This window comes from Rhinichthys klamathensis, unplaced genomic scaffold (assembly GCF_029890125.1).
Source record: "Rhinichthys klamathensis goyatoka isolate OS25496 unplaced genomic scaffold, OSU_Roscu_1.1 h1tg000121l_1, whole genome shotgun sequence".
In the NCBI taxonomy this organism is placed as follows: domain Eukaryota; kingdom Metazoa; phylum Chordata; class Actinopteri; order Cypriniformes; family Leuciscidae; genus Rhinichthys; species Rhinichthys klamathensis.
This window is the reverse complement of record NW_026606658.1, coordinates 5,626,207-5,649,877: the sequence shown is the minus strand read 5'-3', so window position 1 is coordinate 5,649,877 and position 23,671 is coordinate 5,626,207. Positions and strand designations below refer to the sequence as shown.

Here is a 23,671-nt window from a genome sequence, read left to right as displayed (position 1 = left end):
GAACATATGCAAAGTTTAGTCAGATAAGTCACAATTTGGCTCTGAAATAAATTGAGAAAGGACAGTAATTCACCATGCATCATTTATACTTGCGCAATGAATCAATACACTAACACATGTAAATAACCAACCATTTGTTTAATAATTAATCTTTGTTTCCCTTTTCAAGGGGGAAAGGGACATATTTAAAATGTATAAAATTGTTTTGCTCAAATAATTAATCCAGAATGTCCTGTATCTCAAGAGTATTTCTAATCGTATAGTTTAGCTGCAAGTACAAGACGTGCACTCCTTTTGTCCAGTCAACAGATGCCTCTGTGCCACTCGGTGTGTTTGGATGATGGTTGTTGGAGACTTCCAAAGGCTTCAACTGTGGAAAACATAGACATAACACACACACACTTCTCTCCCAAAGTATGAAGATATACAATTCTCTGAACTGTATAGGCTGGCTTTGATACATCCGCAGCACATTGACTTGAACATAACCAGCAGTATATTGGAGCAAAATATATCACTGGAGTGCTTTGCTGGACAATAATCATATCTCTGACTTATTTCAACAAGTGAGTGCATTTGGTAAGACCTGAAACATGACATAACATAAACAGTGAATATATTTATTATGGAAAGTAATTAATGTTAACAATAATTATTACAAAAGCAATATCACTATTCTACTATATTCTGACCCAGCTCTTGTACCGAGTCAGACTAATGAATGGGAGACAGTTCTTTCCCTTTAAATTTTAAAATATTATCCAACAAGATGTACATACAGTTCATAATAACTTTTTTTTTTAAAGAATAAAATAAATCTTAAGTTCATTCTGATGTTAATGGAAGTTGTCTGATGGATGACTTGAATATTTAAAGCAGAATGTGGACCAAGTGTTTCTTTTAATTCATACATTTGTCAACAGTGCTGATTCAGACAATGAGAAGTAATTGATTACTTCAGCCAGGGTCTGATTTCTCTTTCTTCAAATGCGAAGCGGAGGACAATAACTCTACAAGGGTTTCTTTGAGTTCACAAAGACAAACAGGTTTGCAATTTTTTTATCCACCACTTTTCAACATAACTTGTCTTCATATTATTAGTAGCAATGAATTGTCTTTGAGCATCCACAGGCCTCTTTTTAAAGAAAACCCTACATAAAAATCAGGCCACAGCAAGAGAGTACCTAAATTGCACCAACATAACCACAGTGGATAAATGTATCAAACAGCCCCGGGTAGTGTCTCCGTTCCCTCCCCAGGTTGTTTCAATACTTGTGTATGGTCATTGAAGCTTAACTCTTTTTGAATGTCCTGCAGAACCTTGCCATGTGAGGAGCAGTTTCTTCACCAAAGTAGTTCTGGAAGCTCCTCAAGCTTTACCTAGTACTATCTCGACTCGCCATCTTTATGTGTGGTAAAAAGGGCCATGTCTCCAGCCCCACCAAGTCTGGAGCCACGGGGTGGAGTAGAAGATCTGTTAACAGATGGAATGAGAGGTGGTGGAGCCCCAACTGACAATGCCCCAACTAGACCTGGATTCTTGGTTAGAATGCCATTAGGTACATGAGAGTGTGAATGCAGAGGTCCAAGTCTAGAGTAGAGGCCAGGGTGATGTGATGCTTGTGCTCCAGCTGGATGGAGATGAGAGTGAGAAAGTAGCCCGGCATGAAGCTGTTCAAGGTGGGCAGCATGAGATGGGCTAGGAAGGTGAGGGGCAGACAGATGCGGATGTGAATGCATCCCAAAGTACCGTGCTCTCTCAAAGTCTTCGCGCAGTATCTGAGCACGTTGTTCCTCTTCAAACGGGTGGGGCATCAAACCAAACTCTGACCTGCCTGCTGAAGCAGAAGACGTAGAGGTAGGTACTTGTGAATGGTGCGGGCTGTTAGCCACAGCGGCCGCAACTGCAGCTCTCTCAGCCTCCAAAAATCGCTGTACCTGCTGATGCTGGAGAAGTCTAGACAAGTGTGGATCAGAGCGAAGTGCAAGGTGGTGATCTGACCTCAGAGTCAATACTTCCCTGCGTTGCTGCTGATGTTGGGCAGCCAGATCCCTCCAAGGGTCCCAGGGAAAGCTGTGAGTGGCTTGGGCATGACCTTGCGGAGGACCATGTGGATGGGGTGGAAAACGTTCAGCTGCAGCACCTAATACCAGTCCGGCTGAGCCTCCAGCACCACCGAGATAGGCATCAATGGCCCGTGAACGATCTAAAAGGGACAGATGATGATGATGATGATGATGATGGGGAGGGTGTGGAGTTGCAGGAGGAAGAGACATGCCAGGTGTAGGTGTCAATGAGAGGGTTGAGGAAGGGGTGGATGGATGGTGTGTGTGTCGACTACTGGGCCGTTCAAAGTTGTGTTGAGGTATGGCTTGATGCGGTATGGAGATGGGCACTGGCTCAGGCTCCTCTTTACGCTCTTCTTTGACCTTGACTTGGGGGAGAAGCAGCCCAGAGGTTAGACCAAGTACAGGCTTGGATACGGGAGTTGTGGTCCGATCAGGTTTCTTTACTGGAAGCGAACTAGAAGAGGAAGAGGCTAGACCATTGTTCTCTCTTTGCAAAGAGTGACTTGATTCAGTGCTGAGTGTGTGTGGTGGCTGTCGGTGAAATAGATCCAGAGGAGAAGAAGCTAAGCGGACATTAGAAGGAGAGTTTGTGAGAATAGAAGATGTTGAAGATCGAGGTCTGTCCGGTGCTGTGGAGGAAGCCGACGCTGGTGTCCTGGATGCAGAATGTTGTCTCTTGTCTGACTCTCTTTCTCGTTCACGCTCTCTGCTTTGGCCATCTGAAGGGACCCCACCTACGCTCAGTGGACCCAAGCCATTCAAATGTGAACTGGGGGTGTTGCTGCGGTGCCTGAGGGATGGTACACCAGGTGACATTCGCACTGGTGGGCGTCCATACATGAGACTGTCTCTGTGTGAAACAGTGTTAAACCATTTAGGTATGTGTCAAATTGAGAGACACAATACATAATTCACATTTGATCTTAAAAGCCCCTAATGACAACAAACCATTTAAAGTCAACGTGAACAGAAATGTATTTTGTTTTAATGTCATACCTGTCCTTTTCGTCTTTTATATGAGTCAGCTCTCTTTTCTCCACTTCCTTTCCTCGATCATCTTTTTTCTCTGGTCCTTTGGCCCAAGACGATCCAGAGGGGAAAGAGGCAGGGGTAACATGCAGACGATTCCATGGATCATGGGGGTTACCTAATCCTCCAACCGCATTTGCAGAGGGCTCGGTCTTATGTCCAAAAACACTGGCCGCTAAAAGGAAATGTGTCAAATTTGATGACTGATAAAGCAGTACTTAATTAACATTTGAGAAACCTTTTAATTAAAATGCTTAAGAAATGTTATAAAAACAGATTCTAGTTAAAGCAGTGGTTCTCAACCAGGGGGCCTCAGCAAACTGCCAGGGGGGCCTTAAGATGACTTAAAATGGTTTAAAATGAGACAAAACTAGCTTTACAATGACACAAAAACTAAAAACACTAAAAATAAAGATATGTCAGATTTTGATTCACCCCGCAACAACTGTTTTTTTCTTTTTCTTTAGAGAACCAGGATTTCCTTGATGTATGAGGAAGCCTAATTTTAAAACTAATTTCTCAACCTGGAAATGTCATGTAAACTGGTGAAACTCTATGGGCATTTTATAATGAATATCCATACATATCCATTTTCTAGTGATGCCAAGCTCTGTAATATTTTGTTGAGTACCAATTGTGAGTAAGTAAAACTTATTTTTTTACAAATCTTTATCCAATAAATCACAAAAAAGTGATTCTCAATCTTTTTGACTCCAGGGCTAAGTAAGAGAAATCCTACTGATTAATACATCTCCATAAAAATAAAAATAAAACAGCATGACAAACCTATTGTGGGGCTGCCTAGGCCTCCAAAGGCACCAGAACCCAGGGCTCCCAAAGAGGAGAAGGGAGGTGAACGAACATATGGTTCTGCAACAAGAAACATGGCTGTTAGTGATGATGAAATCAGACATCATTGTTCTACTAAAAGAGAAAATTATGCTCTACAAAGCTAGCGAGTGAAGCAAGCCTGAAGAACAGAGCAAAAAGAGCAGCATGGGTAACATTGGCTTTTGATGCCCCTACTTTCTCAGAGACAGTCTCTTACCCAGATGTGCTGCTGGGAGGAAAGAGTGGGGCGTTGATGGAGACATGAATGGTGTGGAGGACGGATTGACTCCACCTGAGAAGACATAGGTCAACTCAGACAAAAGCTTAAACACCCATAAATGGACTACCATTGAGTGTTGACATTTAGCCAAGTATGTGCCTTAAATACTCCTTAAGTCTAATGTAAAAGCTTTGTATGACAGCACAGTAGTGCTCTAAAAATCCTTCAGTAGTGTTGTCAAAGTGTCTTGTATCTAAAAACTATTAGGCCATCTTTAATAATATTTTGTTTAGCATTAACAGCAAAAAAAAAAAAAAGGGTAGGTAGGTCTATATATATATTTTTTTTTTTTCAAGAAATTTTGGTCATGGTGATTACGTAGGTATGAATTTAAACAAATTTGCATATTGTGACATCACTGACTGGGTCTTCAACCTGTGCCTTCGGGTGCACCATTGCAAACCTCATTCTTATGCAGGTTATATATAGACCACAAACAATTTGAAATCAAAAAACATGTTTATTGCATTAATTCCAGTTGCATTCATTTGAGAAAAAAAAAATGAGGCAGAATCAAGAAGTCACTAGATTTCAATGAAAGTGGATTTTCAGAGGGAAACAAATAAATTAAAATGACTTTAATGTGTTACATTTGGGATGTTTACATCCATAAAACATAATTTCAAAGGTGTTACTGGTTACTAGGTTATACTGTTTTACTTGCATCCACCGCTAGGTGTCAATGGCTGGGCTGTCACTTTTGTGAAAAAAATCCTGTTTGATTTTTGAGACAAGTGTTCATTGAATCGATTGTAAAATCGATTTTTCATGTCTAAAGACGTTTCCATTTTCAACGCCAAATATAGGCAATTCCATGGACAACTAACAAGCATTAGGACGAACGTAAAGAGGGCGCTTGAGACGCGCACAAGTCAGCAATATTTCTGATGATTTATTGGCGTGAAGTTTCGTGCACAATGACAAACAGGAGTGCAACATTCTCGGGGGAAAAAGCCGCAGCTATCATTACCAAGCTCGAACCATTGACAGTGAATGAAACAAAGCGAACGTACAGGCCATAGTGTGACATGCGTAAACCAATGGTGTAAACATAATCATAGATGACACCACGGGTTTTTATGGCAATTTGTATTCACAATACTTACTACAATATAATTAATATTATTTAACTGCATTTGTATTAGTTGTCTTAACGCAAGTTTACGACCGGCAAGTCCTAAACTGACATGGTCGGTCGGGTTATGGCAAACAAGAATATTTTTAAGGATGGCCTTATTTAGGTGGAAACAACTCATTTCAACAGGTTAAGAATAATCACAGGCTTATGTCACCTGCAAAATTCCTAAATTGGTTGCAGCAAGTGTAAGGAGTATCACCCACCAGCGGCTGCAAACAGGCTTCCTGGCCTTGTAAGATCATGATTTGGGGTAAGGGGACCACCAAGTGGTCCTAGACCTCCTAGTCCACCAATACCAGGGCCAGGGAGTCGAGGCAATGGGTCATTACGGAAGTCAAGCTTTTGTGGATCAGCGTGCATAAGCTGAGGAAGATGGTGACAAAGAGAAGGTCAACAGGAGTGACACCACTGTCTAAAAAACATTTATAAAATCGAATTGCTTCATGGTCAAAAATTTGATTGTACATTAATATACATTTTTATAAAATACTATTAAATATTTCAACCAGTCGATAACCCATTTTTTGAAATGAAAACACAGATGAACGCAAAAACCTTGACTTTTTCTTGATGCCTTAGAATCATCCAAGCCACACGGACATGCATAGCGCACCATTTTCCAGGTTTCTGTAAAGAGACCGTCTATGTACAGTTAGAAAGGAATTCCCCGCTACTCATTTAGAGGTCAACAACTAAAATAAATCAAGTACAAAACAAGAGTAAAACTTACATTACTGACTTTTGGTGGTGGTGCAAATGGGTCTGTTATCTGTGGACAGAAACACAAACACCATATATTATTCGAACTAAAGTTTCTTGATAATGATGTATGATACAAATGTATATGATACATGATACAACATCTTTACCCTTGCTTTAGGTTGCAGATGGGGCGGTACAACTCCCAAACCAGAAGTCATCTCTGGAGCAGCTCCCTGAAGGGCAACAAGCTGTCAATAACAACACACTATTCAAACCCACTTCATGGACTCAAAATAAAAACAGGGCAAAAAGTGGTGCCGTTGCTGAAGCGGCTGAGAAGGGTCCGCTGTCATCATACAGTACGAGAGCGGCCTCTAAAGGCAGAATCACTGATGCCTCGTGTTGCTTGTTTTGACAGGCGAGGCTGCGCGCTGCACGGACAGCACACTGCGCAGAGAGCACTGACACTTCAGATGCGCATTTAAAAGACAGACAGCGAAACGGTATGAATACAGAACACTAAAGTACATGTTGCCATATCTTTATAAAGTAATTCATTTGCTGACTAGATGCTGCATTAGCAGAGAAAGAACAGCAGTATGTTTGTTTGCCGTCAAGGCTGAGAGGACGCTAACATTAGTAGTACTAGTACCTCAAGCGGTTAAAACAATGTGTTTATAAAACAATAAATCTAATCCGACCCAAATGTTTAATGTCGCAATTGTTACCACCTATTTGGATTAGTTTATATCCGGCTGGTCACTTTTATGCATTTATTAGCCGGTGAAATTGCATATTTAAAGCTATTGACGTGAGAAAGCAAATTGATATGTTCATGCAGCCAACAGAAACATTCAAAACATCAGAAACGGATTTGATTTCAGTTCATTTTTATCATCACTGCAATACATAGTTTGTTATTTTGATTAGATAATCATCAAGTGTTCTAAAATAGAAGCAGATTAAGTGCGAGACTATAGATATAATATTCATTTATGTCATTTCAATGCTATGGCCTTTGTGTAAATATTTAAAGATGGCCATCTTTAAGCATGACTGTTTGGATTTATATGAAATGGCAATAATTTACAATAAGATTCTATTTGTAACATTAACTAAGGCTACTAAATGCTGTATAAGTATTGTTCATTGTTAGTTTGTTAATTTCAACATTTACTAACACATTTTTAAATTAAGTTAATTTTTATTTGATCTGTTAACCTTAGTTAATGCACTATGAACTAACATGAATGATCAAGGTACCATTGTATAGCTCAAATAGTAATACATGCTGTAAAACATTATTTTGGATAATGCATATAGTTCATGTAAGCTAGCGAATATACATCCTTGTTAACAAATGGGACTTGCAAAGTGTTACCGATGACATTTACATATATGTTTCTAGGTTATAAGCTAAAGAAACACACATTTGACCTGTAATATTTTAATGTTTAAATTATTTTCTGTAGAACTTCTCATTTTAATATATTCATATTTATATATTTATTTCATTTAGCACATTTTCATGGTTCAGAACTGTTTTTCTGAAAAACAAAGCACTGTTTATTTCATTTGTATCTTTGCTCTATAGTATTTTTTTTTATGCAGATGCACTCCCCTACAAAAATCACCCCAATCATTCTAGAATGATTACTTATTTTTTTATTATAATTATATCAGCCAAAATTGTTTGAATCTCGCCATATATTGCAGAAAAACAAAATATCGTTGTTTTTTTCCAATATCGTAGCCCTACTTCACAGGTGGGTCATTCATAAAGTCCTTTCAAAGACAGTTTCAAAATGGCCAATTAAAGAAAGAGTAGAAAATGGTATTTTAAAAACTACATTTTGACTGTTTATGCCTTTGTTATAAATCACAAGACTAGTTTAAATAATGATGAACCTCATTTTAAGATAATTATAAATGCATTAAATACCACTGAACTTGTGACAGAAATACTATATTTGAACTATGGTACAAAGCCATTTATGATGTTAAGCGTTCATTTGTGTAATAACATTCATGCTAAATATATGTAGCAACAGTGAAGGAACACACTCAAACTGAAATAACCATGCATGCACATTACTGTTCAAACGTTTGGGGTCAGTAAGATTATTGTATGTTTTTGAAAGATGTCTCTTGTTATGCTCAAGGCTGCATTTATTTGATTAAAAGTACAGTAAAAACAATAATTTTATTAAATATTATTGCAATTTAAAACGGAATTCTATTTTAATATATTTTTAAAATGTAATTTACTTCTTTGCTGGGCAAGCTGAATTTTCAACAGTCATTACTCCAGTCTTCAGTGTCTCATGATCCTTCAGAAATCATTCTAATATTTGGTGCTCAAGAAACTTGAGGACCAAAGAGCACAAACATTTTCATTATCAATGTTTAAAACAGCACTTCTTAATATAATACATTTGTTCGGGATTCTTTGATGAATAAAAAGTTTTTAAAAAATGTGACAAATATCTTTAATGTATGTCACTTTTGACCAATGTAATGCATCCTTGCTGAACTAACATATTAATTTAGTCTTTTGAACAGTAGTGTACATTAATAGCAAAATATGCTACTTTTTTTGCAGTGGGCAGATAGCACATTGTTGGCTTTCCATGAACACTGGATATGCTGGTAATACACAATCATTCTTCACCTGTTTTAAATATTTATACACAGAGCTTTTAGATATCAATATTCAAAACACGGACCAAATGACATGCAACTCTTACCTTAGGCTGAAATGCTCCATGCAATGAACTGAAAGGTCCTGTGGGCGGAAGAACGGGCTGTATTCCAGGCACAGATGGTGGGTACTGAGGAAAAAACTTTGCAGGAGAGGAAAGAAATTAATAATAATCACAAACTAGAAAAACTAGTGTTTATAGTGGCCTTAAACCCTGCTATATTCACTGAAAGTTTGAAAATTGCCCCAGATACAACACTTACTGGGTGTCGAAAGAGACTGTCTATTTTGCCTGGATACTTCTCAAACTGAAAGACAACAACCACAAGAGAAATGTCAAAGCATGATTTGTCATAATCAGCCACTTTCTGAAATGAGCCATCCATGGGCTATAGTTGACTCCTCACCAATGGTGGTGGTGCAGCTGTGGGATGTAAGAAGTGTTGGTGAGTATGAGTGTGCTGGTGCTGGTGATTGTGCTGATGGAACTGGTAGGCCATTGGTGGGATAGACGTCTGGGCCTGCGAAGATCTGCTACCCGTCCCAGAGCTCGAACTTGAAACAGACGGTCCTCCAGCTACAGAGGCAACATTTGATTGTGTTAAATCCTGATCTGTTAATTAAATAGAAAAGAAAGAACTTCATCTTTCTTAACAAGAACATACACGCTTCGTTTCTATGAAGATTTTACCGACACACGTGAAATAACAGCTGTTAGCATTTCATAACTTTCTGTAGTGTATCGGTCAGTAAACTTTACCTGATGAAGGGTGGGGTGACACCTGCATTAGTGGAGGAGGTGGGGGAAGGCTGGGGGACGGTGTGAAGACGGCACCAGGACTTGGTCGAGAGGAGGGTCTTACTGTCCCCACACCCCCTGGGCCTCGAACAAGGGACACACTTGTAGCAGGAGTAGGGGGTCTGATTGATGAAGAAGAGGCTGATGAAGATGGAGGCTTGCCTGAGGTACTGCTCCTGATGGAAAACCAATGTCACATCACATATTTAGGGAATACAATCTGTCTATTATATTAATAGACACTCTTTTGAAAAATAACTTAAGTCAGATTGCAGCTAAATAAGAGCTGCGCAATATGATAGGGACCATCTGATGCATCATGTAAATAATAAAATATTCGGTGATAGATTGATGTCTGAAACATCAATATGTCTCAGTATCAATCATTCTGCATCAGTATCAATTATTTATTATATATACACTACCGTTTGGGGCCGGTTAGATTTTCTGATGTTTTTGAAAGAAGTCTCTTATGCTCACCACGGCTGCATTTATTTGATCAAAAATAGAATAAAACAGTAATTTGTGAAATATTATTACAATTTAAAATGCCGGTGTTTTATTTTAATATATTTTAAAACGGAATTTATTCCTGTGATGGCAAAGCTGAATTTTCAGCAGTCATTACTCCAGTCTTCAGTGTCACATGATCCTTCAGGAAATATGTTGATTTGCTGCTCAAGAAACATTTCTATTATCAATGCTGAAAACAGTTGTGCTGCTTAATATTTTATTTTTCCTGAAGGATCATGTGACACTGAGGTACTGAAAATATTTAAAAAGTACTTATCCATGCCAAACGCATTAAGTACAAATTATTTAAAAGATGTAGGCCTACACTACCTTCCAAATGTTTGGGGATGGTAAAGAAAATGTATGTTTTTCAAAGAAATCTCTTATGCTCACCAAGGCTGCATTGATCAAAATATTTGATAAAATATTATTACAATTTAAAATGACTGTTTTCTATTTTAATATGTTATTTACTCCTCTGATGCCAAAGCTGAATTTTTATAATTCTTTGTACGGTAGTGTAACTTGAAAAACTAAGTGCAGTATCAACCTAGTATCTTGTTAACATTACTTTGTTTCCAGGTAGACTGGAAAAAAACACCCGTGTACCCTTTACGGAAGCTGTGTCGAGCCAGGCAAACACATTGAAATATTTTATGTACAATATGGATTAGAAGATATGTGAACAGACTGTAGGTTTGCCGAGATTATTCTATTAGCTTCAACAGCATGATTTGTTTTTAGAAGGCTGAGAGCATTATTTAAGTTAAAATACACAGAAATGCTGTTTCACTACACTGACCTGTTGTTGCTGCCCATTGAATAGATCGATTGTGACTTTCCATGGAAAGGGAGGAAAGGCTTGTGTTTGTGCTGTGATGGGCTAGGATCATGGCGGTGATGGGGACCACCATTTCCATTACGCTGATCAGGAAGTGAGTTGGAGACAGAAGCAGTGGAATGGGCTGCAAGGCTAGGCAGAGAGGATGAAGTAGAGATGGGCTCAGGGTAAGGCTGCTCCATACTCATCTCCTGACTCCTCTCCAGGCCAGAGACCCGGGGTGTGACTGACAGAAGGGGTATTGAGCTATTTGAGGGCAAGAGAGGGCAACCGTTGCCCACAGCAGCGCTTGCAGAGTTGGAGTTAACTGCTTTAGAAAAAGAGAGAGATACAATGTAATCCATGTAATACTGTTTTCCATGCATGACAACAAAATAATCCAACAATTTTATGCAAGAATGCACAAAAGCATTGTTCTTCATGAAAAAATATCTGTGTGGCATTTAAATTGCATATGCATTTTAATTCATGATGAACACCATTGCCTAATTCAAATCCTTAAAACATACAGTAGGGGTGGGAATCTCTAGGCACCTCACGATTCAATGCAATAAGATGATTAATGCTAAAATACTGGCGGACGAGACCGCACATTGTAAGTGTAACATCAAGCAAAGTGCATATCCTGTGCAATGAAGCCCGCGATTGCACTTGTAATTCGCTTCAACCTTTTCAAACTTTATAGAGGATTATTTTATGGAAGGTTAGAGGGTTTTTGTGTGTGTGTGTGTGTGTGTGTGTGTGTGTGTGTGTGTGTGTGTGTGTGTGTGTGTGTGTGAGCTGTTTCTAGAGCACACACAGTGCCATCATCACGCATGTGCGGTTAAAACGAAACTCAGAATCAATTCAAATCGTCAGAGAGAATCGATTTTTTTTCTCCCACTTCTAGTATATAAACCTGCCACTGGCAGCAGATATTTACCTTCTCTTGTGCAGACGATGAATGCTGGCTCCAGATTGTCAGAAGCCTAAATAATAGCAAGAGAAATGTCACTAATAAAAAACACATCACAATACATGCATAAATGCAAAATCAGGTAAACAAAGAAAGGTTTTTACCTTATCTCCCGATTCACTCTCTGTATCGCACTGTGGGTTAAAAAGAAAAGTGATAGCAGTACAATGACAATTTTCCATTTATAATATAATTTATGACATGCAAACAAACCAAAACATACACTACAGTTCAAAAGTTTGCTTTTAGTTGGCTAAGAAATCAAATACACAGCTGAACAATAACCACTAATTTGTATTCTATACTATTTTTTTCCTATATTTTCCTTTTGACAATTATTTGATTTATGTACTACAAACACTTGTGCAGTAAGTCATCATGGATTTAATAAAATACAAATATATTTTATAGTTTCTATACAGTAGTAAAGGCTTTGTCAATCAGCACTGCATTATTCATATTCTTTACTTTATTAAAAAAATACTCCGAGATGGCTTGAAAAACACACATAAACCATGTATAGTCGCAATCGTTTATTGTCTTAATGTTTCATCAGTCTAAATGTTTCTGCTTTTTATTCAGCTACAGCAAAATTTTAAGAAAAATAAAATTTAATTAGAGAAGTCACGGACAATTAGGCAACAGGAATGATTCAGTTTACGGCAATTCTCATTCATTTCTATGGTATCCGCAAACAATGCATTGACTGTCGCACAGCTATGACGTCAAGGCTGTAATGTGATTGGTTATCAACAGTGTTGAGCATGTTACTTAAAAAAAGTAATTAGTTATAGTTACTAGTTACTTCTCCCAAATAGTAACTGAGTTAGTAACTGAGTTACATCATTATAAAAGTAACTAATTACCAGAGAAAGTAACTATTGTGTTACTTTAAAAAAAAAAAAAAAAAAATAGGCCTATCAAATAATTTGGATGCCCCCAGTATTACATATGTTAAATTAATGAAATGGACACTTAATAGTGTAGATTAGTGTTCAATGTTTTATAATAATAATTTATTCTATTGCTGTGGGACAATGTGAGAGACGCCTATTAAATTCAATATATTATTCTAAATATTAGCATTACTATAGTAGAACAATAAAACATTATAGATGGTTTATACTTAATATCGCAGAATCGCACAGACCCGAACTGGCCAACAAATAAGTTTAAAAATAAATTATGCTTCTTAAGAAATGTACCAAAAATGAATAAATAATAATAAAAAATATACATACTCTTTGTGCATATTAAAATGATAAAACTGTTACACAACTTCACAACTAGACATACTGTAGCCTAAGTATTTTCTTCCTAACAAAAGTAAACAGTTTAACAAGTGCTCTCTCAATATAATACTGAACAATTTACCAAAAAAAATTATAATACTAAAATATAATATTTTGGGGGTTTATTTTTATAACCTATAGCGAACGTCATCATCAGAGATTATTTAAGCCAAATTATAGACATTTTGCCGCACGTGTTTACAACCGGTCAAACAAAGATGTTTTCTGTGAATGTTCCCTGCAGGTTATTTTCGGGTTTATTTTATGACCTAAACAGAACGTTCCCTGAAGGTAATTTTTTAGATTTTATTTGTATAACCATGTAAATTAATTAACGTTGCAGATATGTGTCATTTTTTTATAAACAAACTATATAATGCTCGGACACCCTCGGTCTCTCTTGCGCAACTGTTGAGCGCGCTCTCGGACACATTCGGTCTCTCTCGCGCATTGAGCGCGCTCGCGCCGTTCGCTTCGCTTTTGTCCACTCCGGCACCTCATAAACACACACACACACACACACACACACCAGAGAAAAAAACTTTGCAGGTCATATGGCGGAGAGAGAGCCTACTCGGATGAAAACCGCTTCAGTGAGTTCAATTATAGTAACGCCACATTTTTTTTGTCAGTAACGGTAACTGCGTTGTAACGGGGGAAACAGTAATTCGTTTGATTACTCGTTACTGAAAAAGATAACGCCGTTAGTAACGCCGTTTATTTATAACGCCGTTATTGCCATCACTGGTTATCAAGGCACACGTGATCCAAGTTAGCCGTTAAGCTTTCTCCAATGGTAGAGCCACGGACCCTCGCATCTCCCAATAATAAGATCATCTCTGTTATTACTTCTACAAGTCTGTTTTGGAGTTTCTGCGAGAGAGCACTCTCCGGCTTATAGTATGAATAATAAATACTATAAGGGGACGAATTTACATGGTAGTGCATGTGCAAAATATATGTATTTTGAAATTCTGAAAACATTTCAGTCACATTTATGGGCAGCAAGAAAAAGACAACACACGGGGAAAAAACAACTTACAATGTATCCTGTCTCCATGTGATTCCCAGATATCTGAAACCGACATTTGGAAAAGTCAAACCATGGTGAAAAGAATACAGTGTAGCAAATAAATATATTTATTTTTATCTTGCATTAAAAGGGTCGGCTGCCAGTAGTTAGTTACAGGCTGATACATAGGTCAGACTAACTAATCAGCCGATATTTGGCCAATATGAGATTACTGCAATGGCTGATAACCATGTACACTTTGATTAACAGAAGTGGCAGTTCCCCCTGGCATCATTTCTGAAATCGACACATTGCCAATTTTTGCTGCCTTTGAATTGCATAACTCCATACATGTACACACATGGGCCAGTGGTTACCCTACTCTCCAGATATCTATACAGAGTCTGTACAGCAGTCTTCTAACTGCTAGGACAGCGAGAAGCATATGCACATGTGATGCAAATTTTGTTTAGACCAGTCACTCACCATTACGCCTCAATATTAAAAACTTATTTTTAAATATACCCAACTGGTTTATCAGGTCAGAAGCGCATCTACACAGGACTATTCTAGAAATATTTGCTGCACCATAAATATTACAGTGATATTTTTAATGGGCGTTTTCAGATACTGGATTTTCTTTTTCTTTTTTTGTCAACTAAGGTGTGATGAAACTGCAGTACTAACCTTAGCATCTCTATTTCTCTTCAGTTTTGATTTGATCTTCCTGCGCTGCTCCCAACTGTTGGTGTATGTAGCAGGAGGTCCTTCCTCCGGCTCTGACAGAGGCCCTCCGTTTTCATCTAGACCTCGCTTTCTTTTGCTTCCTCTACCCATTAACAAGCCAGATCGCTCTGGAGGCTTTAGGGAACAGTCCATCTATCAAAGTAACACAGTAAAACATGTTAGAGCAGCAAATTTTCAAGCTCTGTACTTAGACTGCAGTAATTCAACTCACTGTGCTTTTATTTGTTTGTTTAACACAATTTACACTATCGGGTATTATTATCTTAAATATATAATTACAGGCATATTTTGTCCAAAACTTAATATGCAAAATTTCACAACTTCTAATCTCCATACAGTAATGCAACATTTAATACAGAGTAGTGAAAGATGGATAAGCACACAAACCTCCAAGGCCTCCAGGCTTATGAAGCTGGCTATGGCGAATCCATCGATGATGTCCTCCTCGCAAGACACCGATTCTCGCTTCCTCCGACGCGGAGGCCGGTGTCTGGCCCCAGGGAAGCCGGGTCTGCATTCTCCTCCATTGGCACGAAGCAGGGAGTCTCCTCTGCAGAGTTCTTGGTCCGAGGCCGAGGAGGGCGACGAGGCCCTGTGCTCCGCGAGATCCGCTCTCCTCCGCCGCCGCTCTCGGTCACGCTGCGAGCGGGAGCGGCGGCTCTGCCTGAAGCCTCCGCTTCGACTGGGACCATCCATGTCAATGTCCGTACAAAGGCACTTGTTAAAAACACACCCTGTTCCGGCCTGGGAGACTTTACAACTATTACTGAATAAAAACCAACGCCTCCAGGACCAGTGCTCTTGATTTCAGAGCTCTTAATTGTGGTTTAAGGTTTCTGTCTTATAATTTAATGGAGTCCAGTGGAAGCTGTATGGTGCGAGCACACTGCAGTCTGAGTTCAGTCATGTCTGGGCATCACCGGGCCTGTTTTATCCAATAACACAGCGATTATGAAAGCTTCTAGATAATCCACTTACTGTCTTTCTGTCAAGACATTGTCACTTTCATCTGGGGAAGGAAAAAAGGAGAAACTACCCATGAGTGGCGCAGTCGGGCTTTTAAAGATTCAATATGGCTGTTTAACTAAGAAAATATGCATTGGTTATGTTGGAAACAACTGGTTTTCTTCATATAGAATATTCACTAAAAGACTAAAAAAAATGTTTTTACTAAAATTGCAAACAATAACTATCATATTTTAATGACATATGAGAATATCTGCCTAAAATATGCTACTTTATAAGTTAGGGCTGAGTTTTCGTTAGTAAACTTTATTAAAAGGTAGATTATCTGTACAAACAAAGGCCAACCGTGGCGCAAAAAGATCCTTATAGACTAAAATATTTTAGCCAAAGTCTTTCTTTTCTCAATCTGAACCAGATAAATCGGTTAATGAAGCGACGAGTTAAATCGCTCGATGTTAGCTTGCTAACTTAGTTAGCTATCTAACCAGGTTAGGATCGCGGATTAAACACTCGCTTTTAAACGAGCAAATTCGTAACATTTTAGTTTATTGTACTATACATGACAGTATTAGAATTATGCAATTGTGATGTTGCCAATTATTCAACGATTATTATATATCCGGTGTAAACAACCAACCAGGCGAGCAAACACCAGCCAACGTTACGTGAACCACCTTACCACATATCAAATGTCATTTTAAAAGATCAATCACTCGTTTTACAATTGTCTAGCTCGTTAGATCTCTTCTAAAACATCTGTCGAGGGGGTCCAAAGCTATTTAATATGACTCTAATAAAACAAGCTAACCATGTAACGTTAGCCTGTGCTTCGTTGACACCCCACCTTGCACTTCACATTTAAGAAGGAAATTAAACTAATCACTCAGTTCAGTACATTAATGCATCCGATGAATGTAACACGAATCTTACCCACTTGTCTATTTGCGGATTTAAAAAACAAAACCCGTCAGCTGAAACAACATACTAGCCCTTCAGCTTTCTTTAACGAGCAGAGGAGAAAAGAGGACACTGCGATGGGCTTAAATCTCAACTGAACTATAAAACCTTTTCCCTTCTTTTTGCTCGAAACTAACCCACTCCGCCTTGCTTTACTATCGATACTCAAAGGCACAGACACGAACAAAACAACGACAATATTCCCAATCACACCCACCACTCGCGCTGTACAGAGGGCCATTTTCCTCTGGCTTCTGCTTTCGTCCGAGCCTCCATTTAAAACGATAATAATATACAACAGGCCCCGAGGCCTCGGTCTGGAGTTGCTCCGTCAGGGATGTTGAGCGCAGCCCCGTCAGCGCAGGCTGGGCTCCTCCTTCCGCGGCCCGCTCTGTGATCCACTGTGTGCGGTCAAGCTGGAGATTTCGCCGGTGTCCGCAGCAGGAGCTGTTTTCTTTCTCAAGTGTATCGTGAAAATGGACGTATGAAAGCTTGCTTTTCGTTGCGATCGTCAAAATGGAATAAATAGATTTCTTCAGTTTATTTGGGAAGCTAAAGCATATGAAGCCTGGGTGGATAACCCGTAGCAGTCAAACTGCATTGTGTGCTTCTGTCGGGTTTTCTTCCTCTGTTGGTTCACTGAAGACAGGCTACACTGAATGCGACGACAGTACTGCCATCTGCTGTCATTGAAGGGCACGAACGATAGTAAGTGCCTTGTATTTAGTATTTACAAATATAGCTTATGGTTTTTTTTACCGTCTATGGTTCAGAGAAGGTCCTGGCAGTAATACACATTTGTTCTCATCATCCAAACCAAGTGTTTTAAGTTTTGATATTTAGATATTTATTTAATTTAAACTGTATTACCATTTGCCATCATATCTGATATATGTATAAATAACCTAAACGTGCCTATTTTATGTTTTTCCTGGATATTTACTTTAAAATTTGTTTGGAGATTTTCTTTAATCCAATTATCCATGATGTTTTTTATTACTGTATATGAATTTGTTTGTGTTTTATAAGTAACATATGCATACTAGAACAGTGCAGAATATATTAAATTTGCATTGTAGAATACCAAAATAAAGAGATGGTATGTGCAGTGTAAGAGGTTAAAGCATATCAAAGTGCATATACCTTACAAATGTTTTATTATTTTTACATTTTAAAAATTGATTATTTGATTTTACATAAAAAACTAAGGAAACTCGTTGCCTTAAAAATATTACCGGTAAGTAACACTTATTTACTTTAATAAAAATAATTGTCTTAAAAATATTAAATAAATACACTTCATGTGTAATTGAAAAAATGTAACTTATTTTTTTAATTACACATGAAGTTTATTTACTTAATAATTTTAAGGCAATGTGTTTCAACTGATTACTTTTTACAGTGTATTAAATACGAATTATTAATATGAAATGTATCTAACAAATGAAAGATTTTACCAATATTTTCAGGAAATGTATCTTTGATTTCATACGATAAAATAATATATTTCCGTGTAAGAAGAACATAACCAGTATAATCTTGAATTTGATTAATACAATAACAATACAATTTTATAATAAGAAATAAACTTTTTTTATTATGAATGCTTGAACAGAAATTGCATAACAAAAATATGTACATATAAAATATCTCAAATAAATACAATCTATTTAAATAGCCTAAAACTACCAAAAATAAAAATAAATATAGTAAATAATAAATAAAATAATCAAACCATTGTTATTTCACAAAATCTTAAATGTATTAAATAAAGAGACAGTTTTGACAGCATTTATGTTTGTGCTCGCCATAGTATATAATTTTCTAATTGTTTCAGGACCACATAAAAAAGAGGTTTCTGATTGCTGAATATAGCCTACACAGCTGAATATGAAACTTAACAAGTATAATCACAAGATTAATAACGTATAATTACAAAAAAACGAATATAACGGTCATATAGCAAGAGAATTTTGCAGAACAATTTGTAATTTATAAGTTTAGTCAGTCATAAATGTAGGCTACCTGTTGTTTGTTGAAAGTATTGTATGACGCATTTCCTGTGACGTAGATCTTTACAAAGGAAGTATTGACAATCATATGCGGAAGAAGCAAGAAGCTAGACTGGGGAAAACATTCGGGTGGATCGACGAACTGTAACTTTGAATAAGGAATAAAAGAAACAGACGACGGCGTGATATTTGGCCTGCTCAACTACTTTTGTCTCTGGTGGACGGTTTCCACATAAAGAAAGGGCAAGGTAACGTAAAAAAGAGAGAGATGAAGGCCTCCAGCTTTTCTTTCTTTTGTTGAGCTAATTTTAGCAACTAAGCTCATTATTATTTATGTTATTTAGGAAAAGTCTGGGTGATTTGATTTTATAAAAGGATAATCATTTGAATATGTTATTTTTTTAAGTTTGAGTCTGGGTTATCGGTGTCCTTTCGAGTCAGTCACAGAGTGTAATGCTATATGGCGATGTTCATTGTCATTAACAGTATCATGTATAAGCTAAAAATAGTATGGAGTGTTCTTTTTTCTCTCTCTGTCTTAAATTGAGAAGAGAACAAAATTGTAAAATATTTTAATTTGAGACTAGCTATAGAAACCACTTGTTCACCTTATGATATTCCTGAAAAGAATGATATCATTGCATCACGTGCCCGAGGCGAGAGTCACTGTCGTTAAGTCTCAAATGGAAATATGAATTCCTATCTGTGACATAATCATCTTAATGTATTATTGTCTGGATAATTTATCAGATTGTGGAAACCCTTAAAGGGATAGTTCAACCAAAAGTGTAAATTATTTCATTACTCACCCTCATGTCGTTCCGACTTTCGTTCATCTTCTGAACACAATTGAAGATCTTTTTGATAAAATCTGAGAGCTTTCTGGTTCTCCATTGACAGCAACGCAACTACCAATTTGACGCGTCACAAAGTCCATAAAGAGATCATAAAACTATTCCATATGAATCGAGCGGTTTTACTCAACATTTTCTGAAGAAACTCAATCGCTTTCTTTGATGAACAGATTGAATTTAGGCTTCTATTCACATATAAACATTCATCAACTCACACATTAGTTGTGGTAAACAAGCTCAAGCATGTTCGCCTGATGTGCGATTTTTCCTTCAAATGCCTAACAATCTGGTCTTTTTTTTTTCTCTCTTTTTTGTATTTGGTCATGTCAGATGGAGTTCCTGTTTGGAAAAAGAAAGACTCCGGAGGAGATGCTCAGACAGAATCAGAGAGCGCTAAACAGAGCCATGCGAGATCTAGACAGAGAACGCCAGAGGCTGGAGCAACAGGAGAAGAAAATAATTGCTGACATTAAGAAAATGGCCAAACAAGGACAGATGGTTAGGAGAGGTTTAATTTGATATGTCTCTGTTACTGACATGTCCATGAAGTCTCGCTTGAGTGCAAGTAATATTCTTTTACCGACAGGATGCTGTGAAGATCATGGCTAAGGACTTGGTCCGCACAAGACGATACGTTAAGAAATTCATAATGATGAGAGCCAATATTCAAGCAGTCAGCCTTAAAATCCAAACCCTCAAATCAAATAACAGCATGGCGCAGGCCATGAAGGGAGTCACTAAAGCTATGGCCACCATGAACAGACAGGTATATCTGCAATAGCATTCTCAGTTTGTATTTGTCTTGTCAACAGACAGCTTGTTGATGTGCATTTATTTGATGTGAATTCTTTTTCTCTCAATGCAGTTGAAGTTGCCACAGATTCAGAAGATCATGATGGAGTTTGAGCGCCAAAGTGAAATCATGGACATGAAGGAGGAGATGATGAATGATGCAATTGATGATGCAATGGGAGATGAAGACGATGAAGAGGAGAGGTGAGAATTCCACCAAATCAGCAAATTAGGATGAATTCTGAAGGATCATGTGACAAAAAAAAAAAAAAAAAAAACCGAGTAATGGTGCTGAAAATTCAGCTTTGTCATCATAGGAATAAATATGTATAATATATTTGCATAGAAAACAGCTATTTTACACTGATCAAATAAATGCAGCATTGGTGAGCAAAGGAGACTTTTCTTTCAAAAACAGAACAAAAATCAGTAGTGTAGCTCCAGAACAGAGATGTCTCTATACCAGACTTCGCGCTCTCCTGACATGCACTCTTTTTGCTTCAAATGCAGTGATGCTGTGGTTTCTCAAGTTCTGGATGAGCTGGGTCTGAATCTGTCTGACGAACTTTCAAGTAAGCCAAAAAGACACCAGAGTTTCTGTCGTTCTCATATTAACCCAAAGTCGTTCTCATATTAACTTTATTTCTTTCAAACAGGCCTGCCTTCTACTGGAGGGAGCCTTTCGGTTGCAGCTGGGAAGAAAGCTGAACCGCAGCCTACACTGGCCGATGCTGATGCTGACTTAGAGGAGAGGCTGAACAACCTCAGGAGAGACTGAGAAAGACTTTCAGTGAAGGTTTTGATTCAGTTTGCGCAAAGCTCGCTTCACTAAAATGTAGACTGATGCAAAGAGAGAGGATGTGAATGCTCTTTTATTCTGACATTTGACGCTTTAATGCGTCCCTTTTGTTTTTCTGTCCTCTTTTTATGACATGTGCTATATAAATGTTACCAAACACGTAACCCAAATGAAGATGCAATGCATCAGACTGCTCCTTCTGTTTAGACAAAACCATTTAACGGTGATAAAATCAACAAAGAATCTGCTTACCCTGCAATTCCAACTTGATCTTTTGAGGAAGCTTTAACACTATTTCATTGCTATAAAGTTTGGTTTATCACACATCATCTCTTAATTCTAATAAACAGATGGTGATACTAATCTTTTATATATATGCAAAAAAAATATATATATATGTGCAAAATGGAATCACTCCAAGGGTATATCAGAGAAATCTCTTTGAAATACCTGTGCTATTATACTATCATTATCTTCTAATAATATTTTTATTGTGATCTTTTAGTGGTAAATACTTTCATATAATAAATGTGGTGGTACAGTATATTTGTTTCTCAAAGTGATTGATCTCTAGTCCCAGGCCTGTTCAGTGAACTATAAACCTTCATGAACTAAAGTTTGTGCAAGGCAACGTCTCACAATAACTTTTCATTCAATTTAAAAAAATCTTGGAGGCAGTTTTCCAAAGCTTGTTTTGTCACAGAATAATCTAAAGAAATATTAGAAATGTTATCAATGTATTTATCTCATGGTGAATCAAAAGAGGTGGTATATTTTGAAAAAAAAAAAATCTTATTTTGCATTTTTTTTTGGTCAATAAACATTTTTCACACTTGAGTTTTGTGACATTTGGTGTTACTTGCATAACAATGGCCTCACATCAGATATAATGTTGCACGCATGGGTAATTCTCACAAAGACATCTCTAGGTTCTGTGGATTTCAAAAAATTAACAGATGACTTAATTTTATGATGAAATTAAAAATTTATTGAATTTACCCCAAACTGAATTTTGCATATAACACAAGATTAAAGTGTTTTTATAATACATACACAAAACTGTTAAAATACTTAAATCATAAAGTCTTTGAATAAATGTGATCTATTTTCATTATCTTGCCATTGTGGCAAATCACATCTTTGTAATGGTAAGCTGCCAAATCAAGTTATTTGGGAAGAAATACTACAGTAAAACCAAATATGGACACAAGACGTTAAAAACTGTGCATCAATTATGAAATCACAAGAGTGAGTTTTGTGTACTTTTTATTTTTTTGAAAAACAAAAATTCTTGTTTTGTAAATAATGCTATCAATATATCTATGCTGGACATACAACATTTCTGACATTAAATAAAAAAATAACAGCAACATTTTCCTTATTTACAGCCAATATGTGTCAGCAAGGCTATTTACATCGGTCCAGTTGTACACATTCACGAAAGAAAGAAAAAAAAAACCTTGATGTGTATGGTGTTCACAAAATCAACACATTTACACACACAAAAAAAACATTTTCAGGAAAATTATCAATTTTCAGTTAGAACAGATCTTTAGGAAATGCATTACAAAGGCCCTGAAATGAATCCCACGAGGCACAGAATTAATGCAAAATTCAAAAGACAAGCAACACTTTTGGACATGGATGAGGTTTAATGAAAATGGTGGTGTAAAATAAATGTATTTTCAATAAGAATGTTGATCAAAAAACAACCAGCAACAGACCAACTAATCGATCCAAAAATAACGTTAAGGGCATTGTCCTTAAACCTGCATGGGATGCTGAACAGCTTCAGAGAACCCTAAAATGCCGTACAAACAAACTCTTGCTACTCTTTTACAAAGGGTCATTCATCTAAACAATTTAGCATCCTCACTCTAATCCTGCCAATATTTTTTCTCTCTAAACGACTAAGCTATGCTTACAAAAATATGTACATTTTGAGGCAGAGGATTTATCAAGACATTCATGCACAATTACATTTTCAAAAACAAAACAAGCTCTTTAAAGTCATTCGGAACACAACTACATGCAAATGTGCAGCAATACTCCATAACCACAGTTTAGTGCACATTAAAACAGTATTTGCAGTGGAGCCTGCAATAATCAATATCACTAGCCTCAGTGAAAGTACACAGAACAGGACTACAAGTAAAGAATTAAATCAAGGCCACACACTGATTGTGAGGGAACTAAAATAGCAGTTAACCGGGCAGTTGTTGCTTTAGTATCACGGCACAATACAATGAAAACTCAGCTGTAATGCTGCCATTTCCTTCTCGCCCAAACAGTGCTTTGCCTCCTTTAACCCCTGTTTTGCCACTGGACATGAAGTAGCACTCCTCTGTGTGGCATTCAACTCGAACACGTGCCCAGAAACG

General features: G+C 37.3%; 2 protein-coding genes across 11 annotated transcripts; one reads left to right on the top strand and one right to left on the bottom strand.

The window, feature by feature from the left end:
• Positions 1–119: 119 nt before the first annotated feature.
• fbrs (fibrosin) lies at positions 120–17,468 on the bottom strand. Of its 10 annotated transcripts, none has more exons than XM_056255679.1 (19): positions 17,051–17,468; positions 15,298–15,919; positions 14,851–15,042; positions 14,194–14,226; positions 11,964–11,993; positions 11,827–11,872; positions 10,866–11,214; positions 9,512–9,726; positions 9,159–9,364; positions 9,015–9,059; positions 8,798–8,893; positions 6,218–6,298; positions 6,079–6,117; positions 5,904–5,990; positions 5,552–5,711; positions 4,148–4,222; positions 3,886–3,969; positions 3,067–3,274; positions 120–2,920 (listed from the first exon to the last, which is right to left on the bottom strand). In XM_056255679.1, the coding sequence occupies exons 2-19, from the start codon at positions 15,604–15,606 to the stop codon at positions 1,387–1,389; spliced, it is 3,789 nt and encodes a 1,262-aa protein (XP_056111654.1). In that variant the 5' UTR covers positions 15,607–15,919; positions 17,051–17,468; the 3' UTR covers positions 120–1,386. The 10 variants fall into 10 exon arrangements, with proteins under 10 accessions (XP_056111654.1, XP_056111656.1, XP_056111657.1 ...); XM_056255681.1 differs by having other exon boundaries at positions 5,904–5,975; XM_056255682.1 differs by having other exon boundaries at positions 6,218–6,283.
• Positions 17,469–18,930: 1,462 nt separating this feature from the next.
• chmp2a (charged multivesicular body protein 2A) lies at positions 18,931–21,298 on the top strand. The gene is made up of 6 exons (XM_056255678.1): positions 18,931–19,093; positions 20,030–20,197; positions 20,286–20,465; positions 20,565–20,695; positions 21,002–21,063; positions 21,148–21,298. The coding sequence occupies exons 2-6, from the start codon at positions 20,030–20,032 to the stop codon at positions 21,267–21,269; spliced, it is 663 nt and encodes a 220-aa protein (XP_056111653.1). The 5' UTR covers positions 18,931–19,093; the 3' UTR covers positions 21,270–21,298.
• Positions 21,299–23,671: the final 2,373 nt, after the last annotated feature.

Coding starts and splice junctions, on each gene's coding strand:
- fbrs (XM_056255679.1), bottom strand. CDS start 15,606: ATGGATGGTCCCAGTCGAAGCGGAGGCTTCAGGCAGAGCCGCCGCTCC. Junction 15,043..15,297: donor TAAGCCTGGAGGCCTTGGAG/GTTTGTGTGCTT, acceptor TTACTTTGATAG/ATGGACTGTTCCCTAAAGCC. Junction 5,712..5,903: donor GGCATCAAGAAAAAGTCAAG/GTTTTTGCGTTC, acceptor CATCTTCCTCAG/CTTATGCACGCTGATCCACA.
- chmp2a (XM_056255678.1), top strand. CDS start 20,030: ATGGAGTTCCTGTTTGGAAAAAGAAAGACTCCGGAGGAGATGCTCAGA. Junction 20,198..20,285: donor TGGCCAAACAAGGACAGATG/GTTAGGAGAGGT, acceptor TTTTACCGACAG/GATGCTGTGAAGATCATGGC. Junction 20,696..21,001: donor GAAGACGATGAAGAGGAGAG/GTGAGAATTCCA, acceptor CTTCAAATGCAG/TGATGCTGTGGTTTCTCAAG.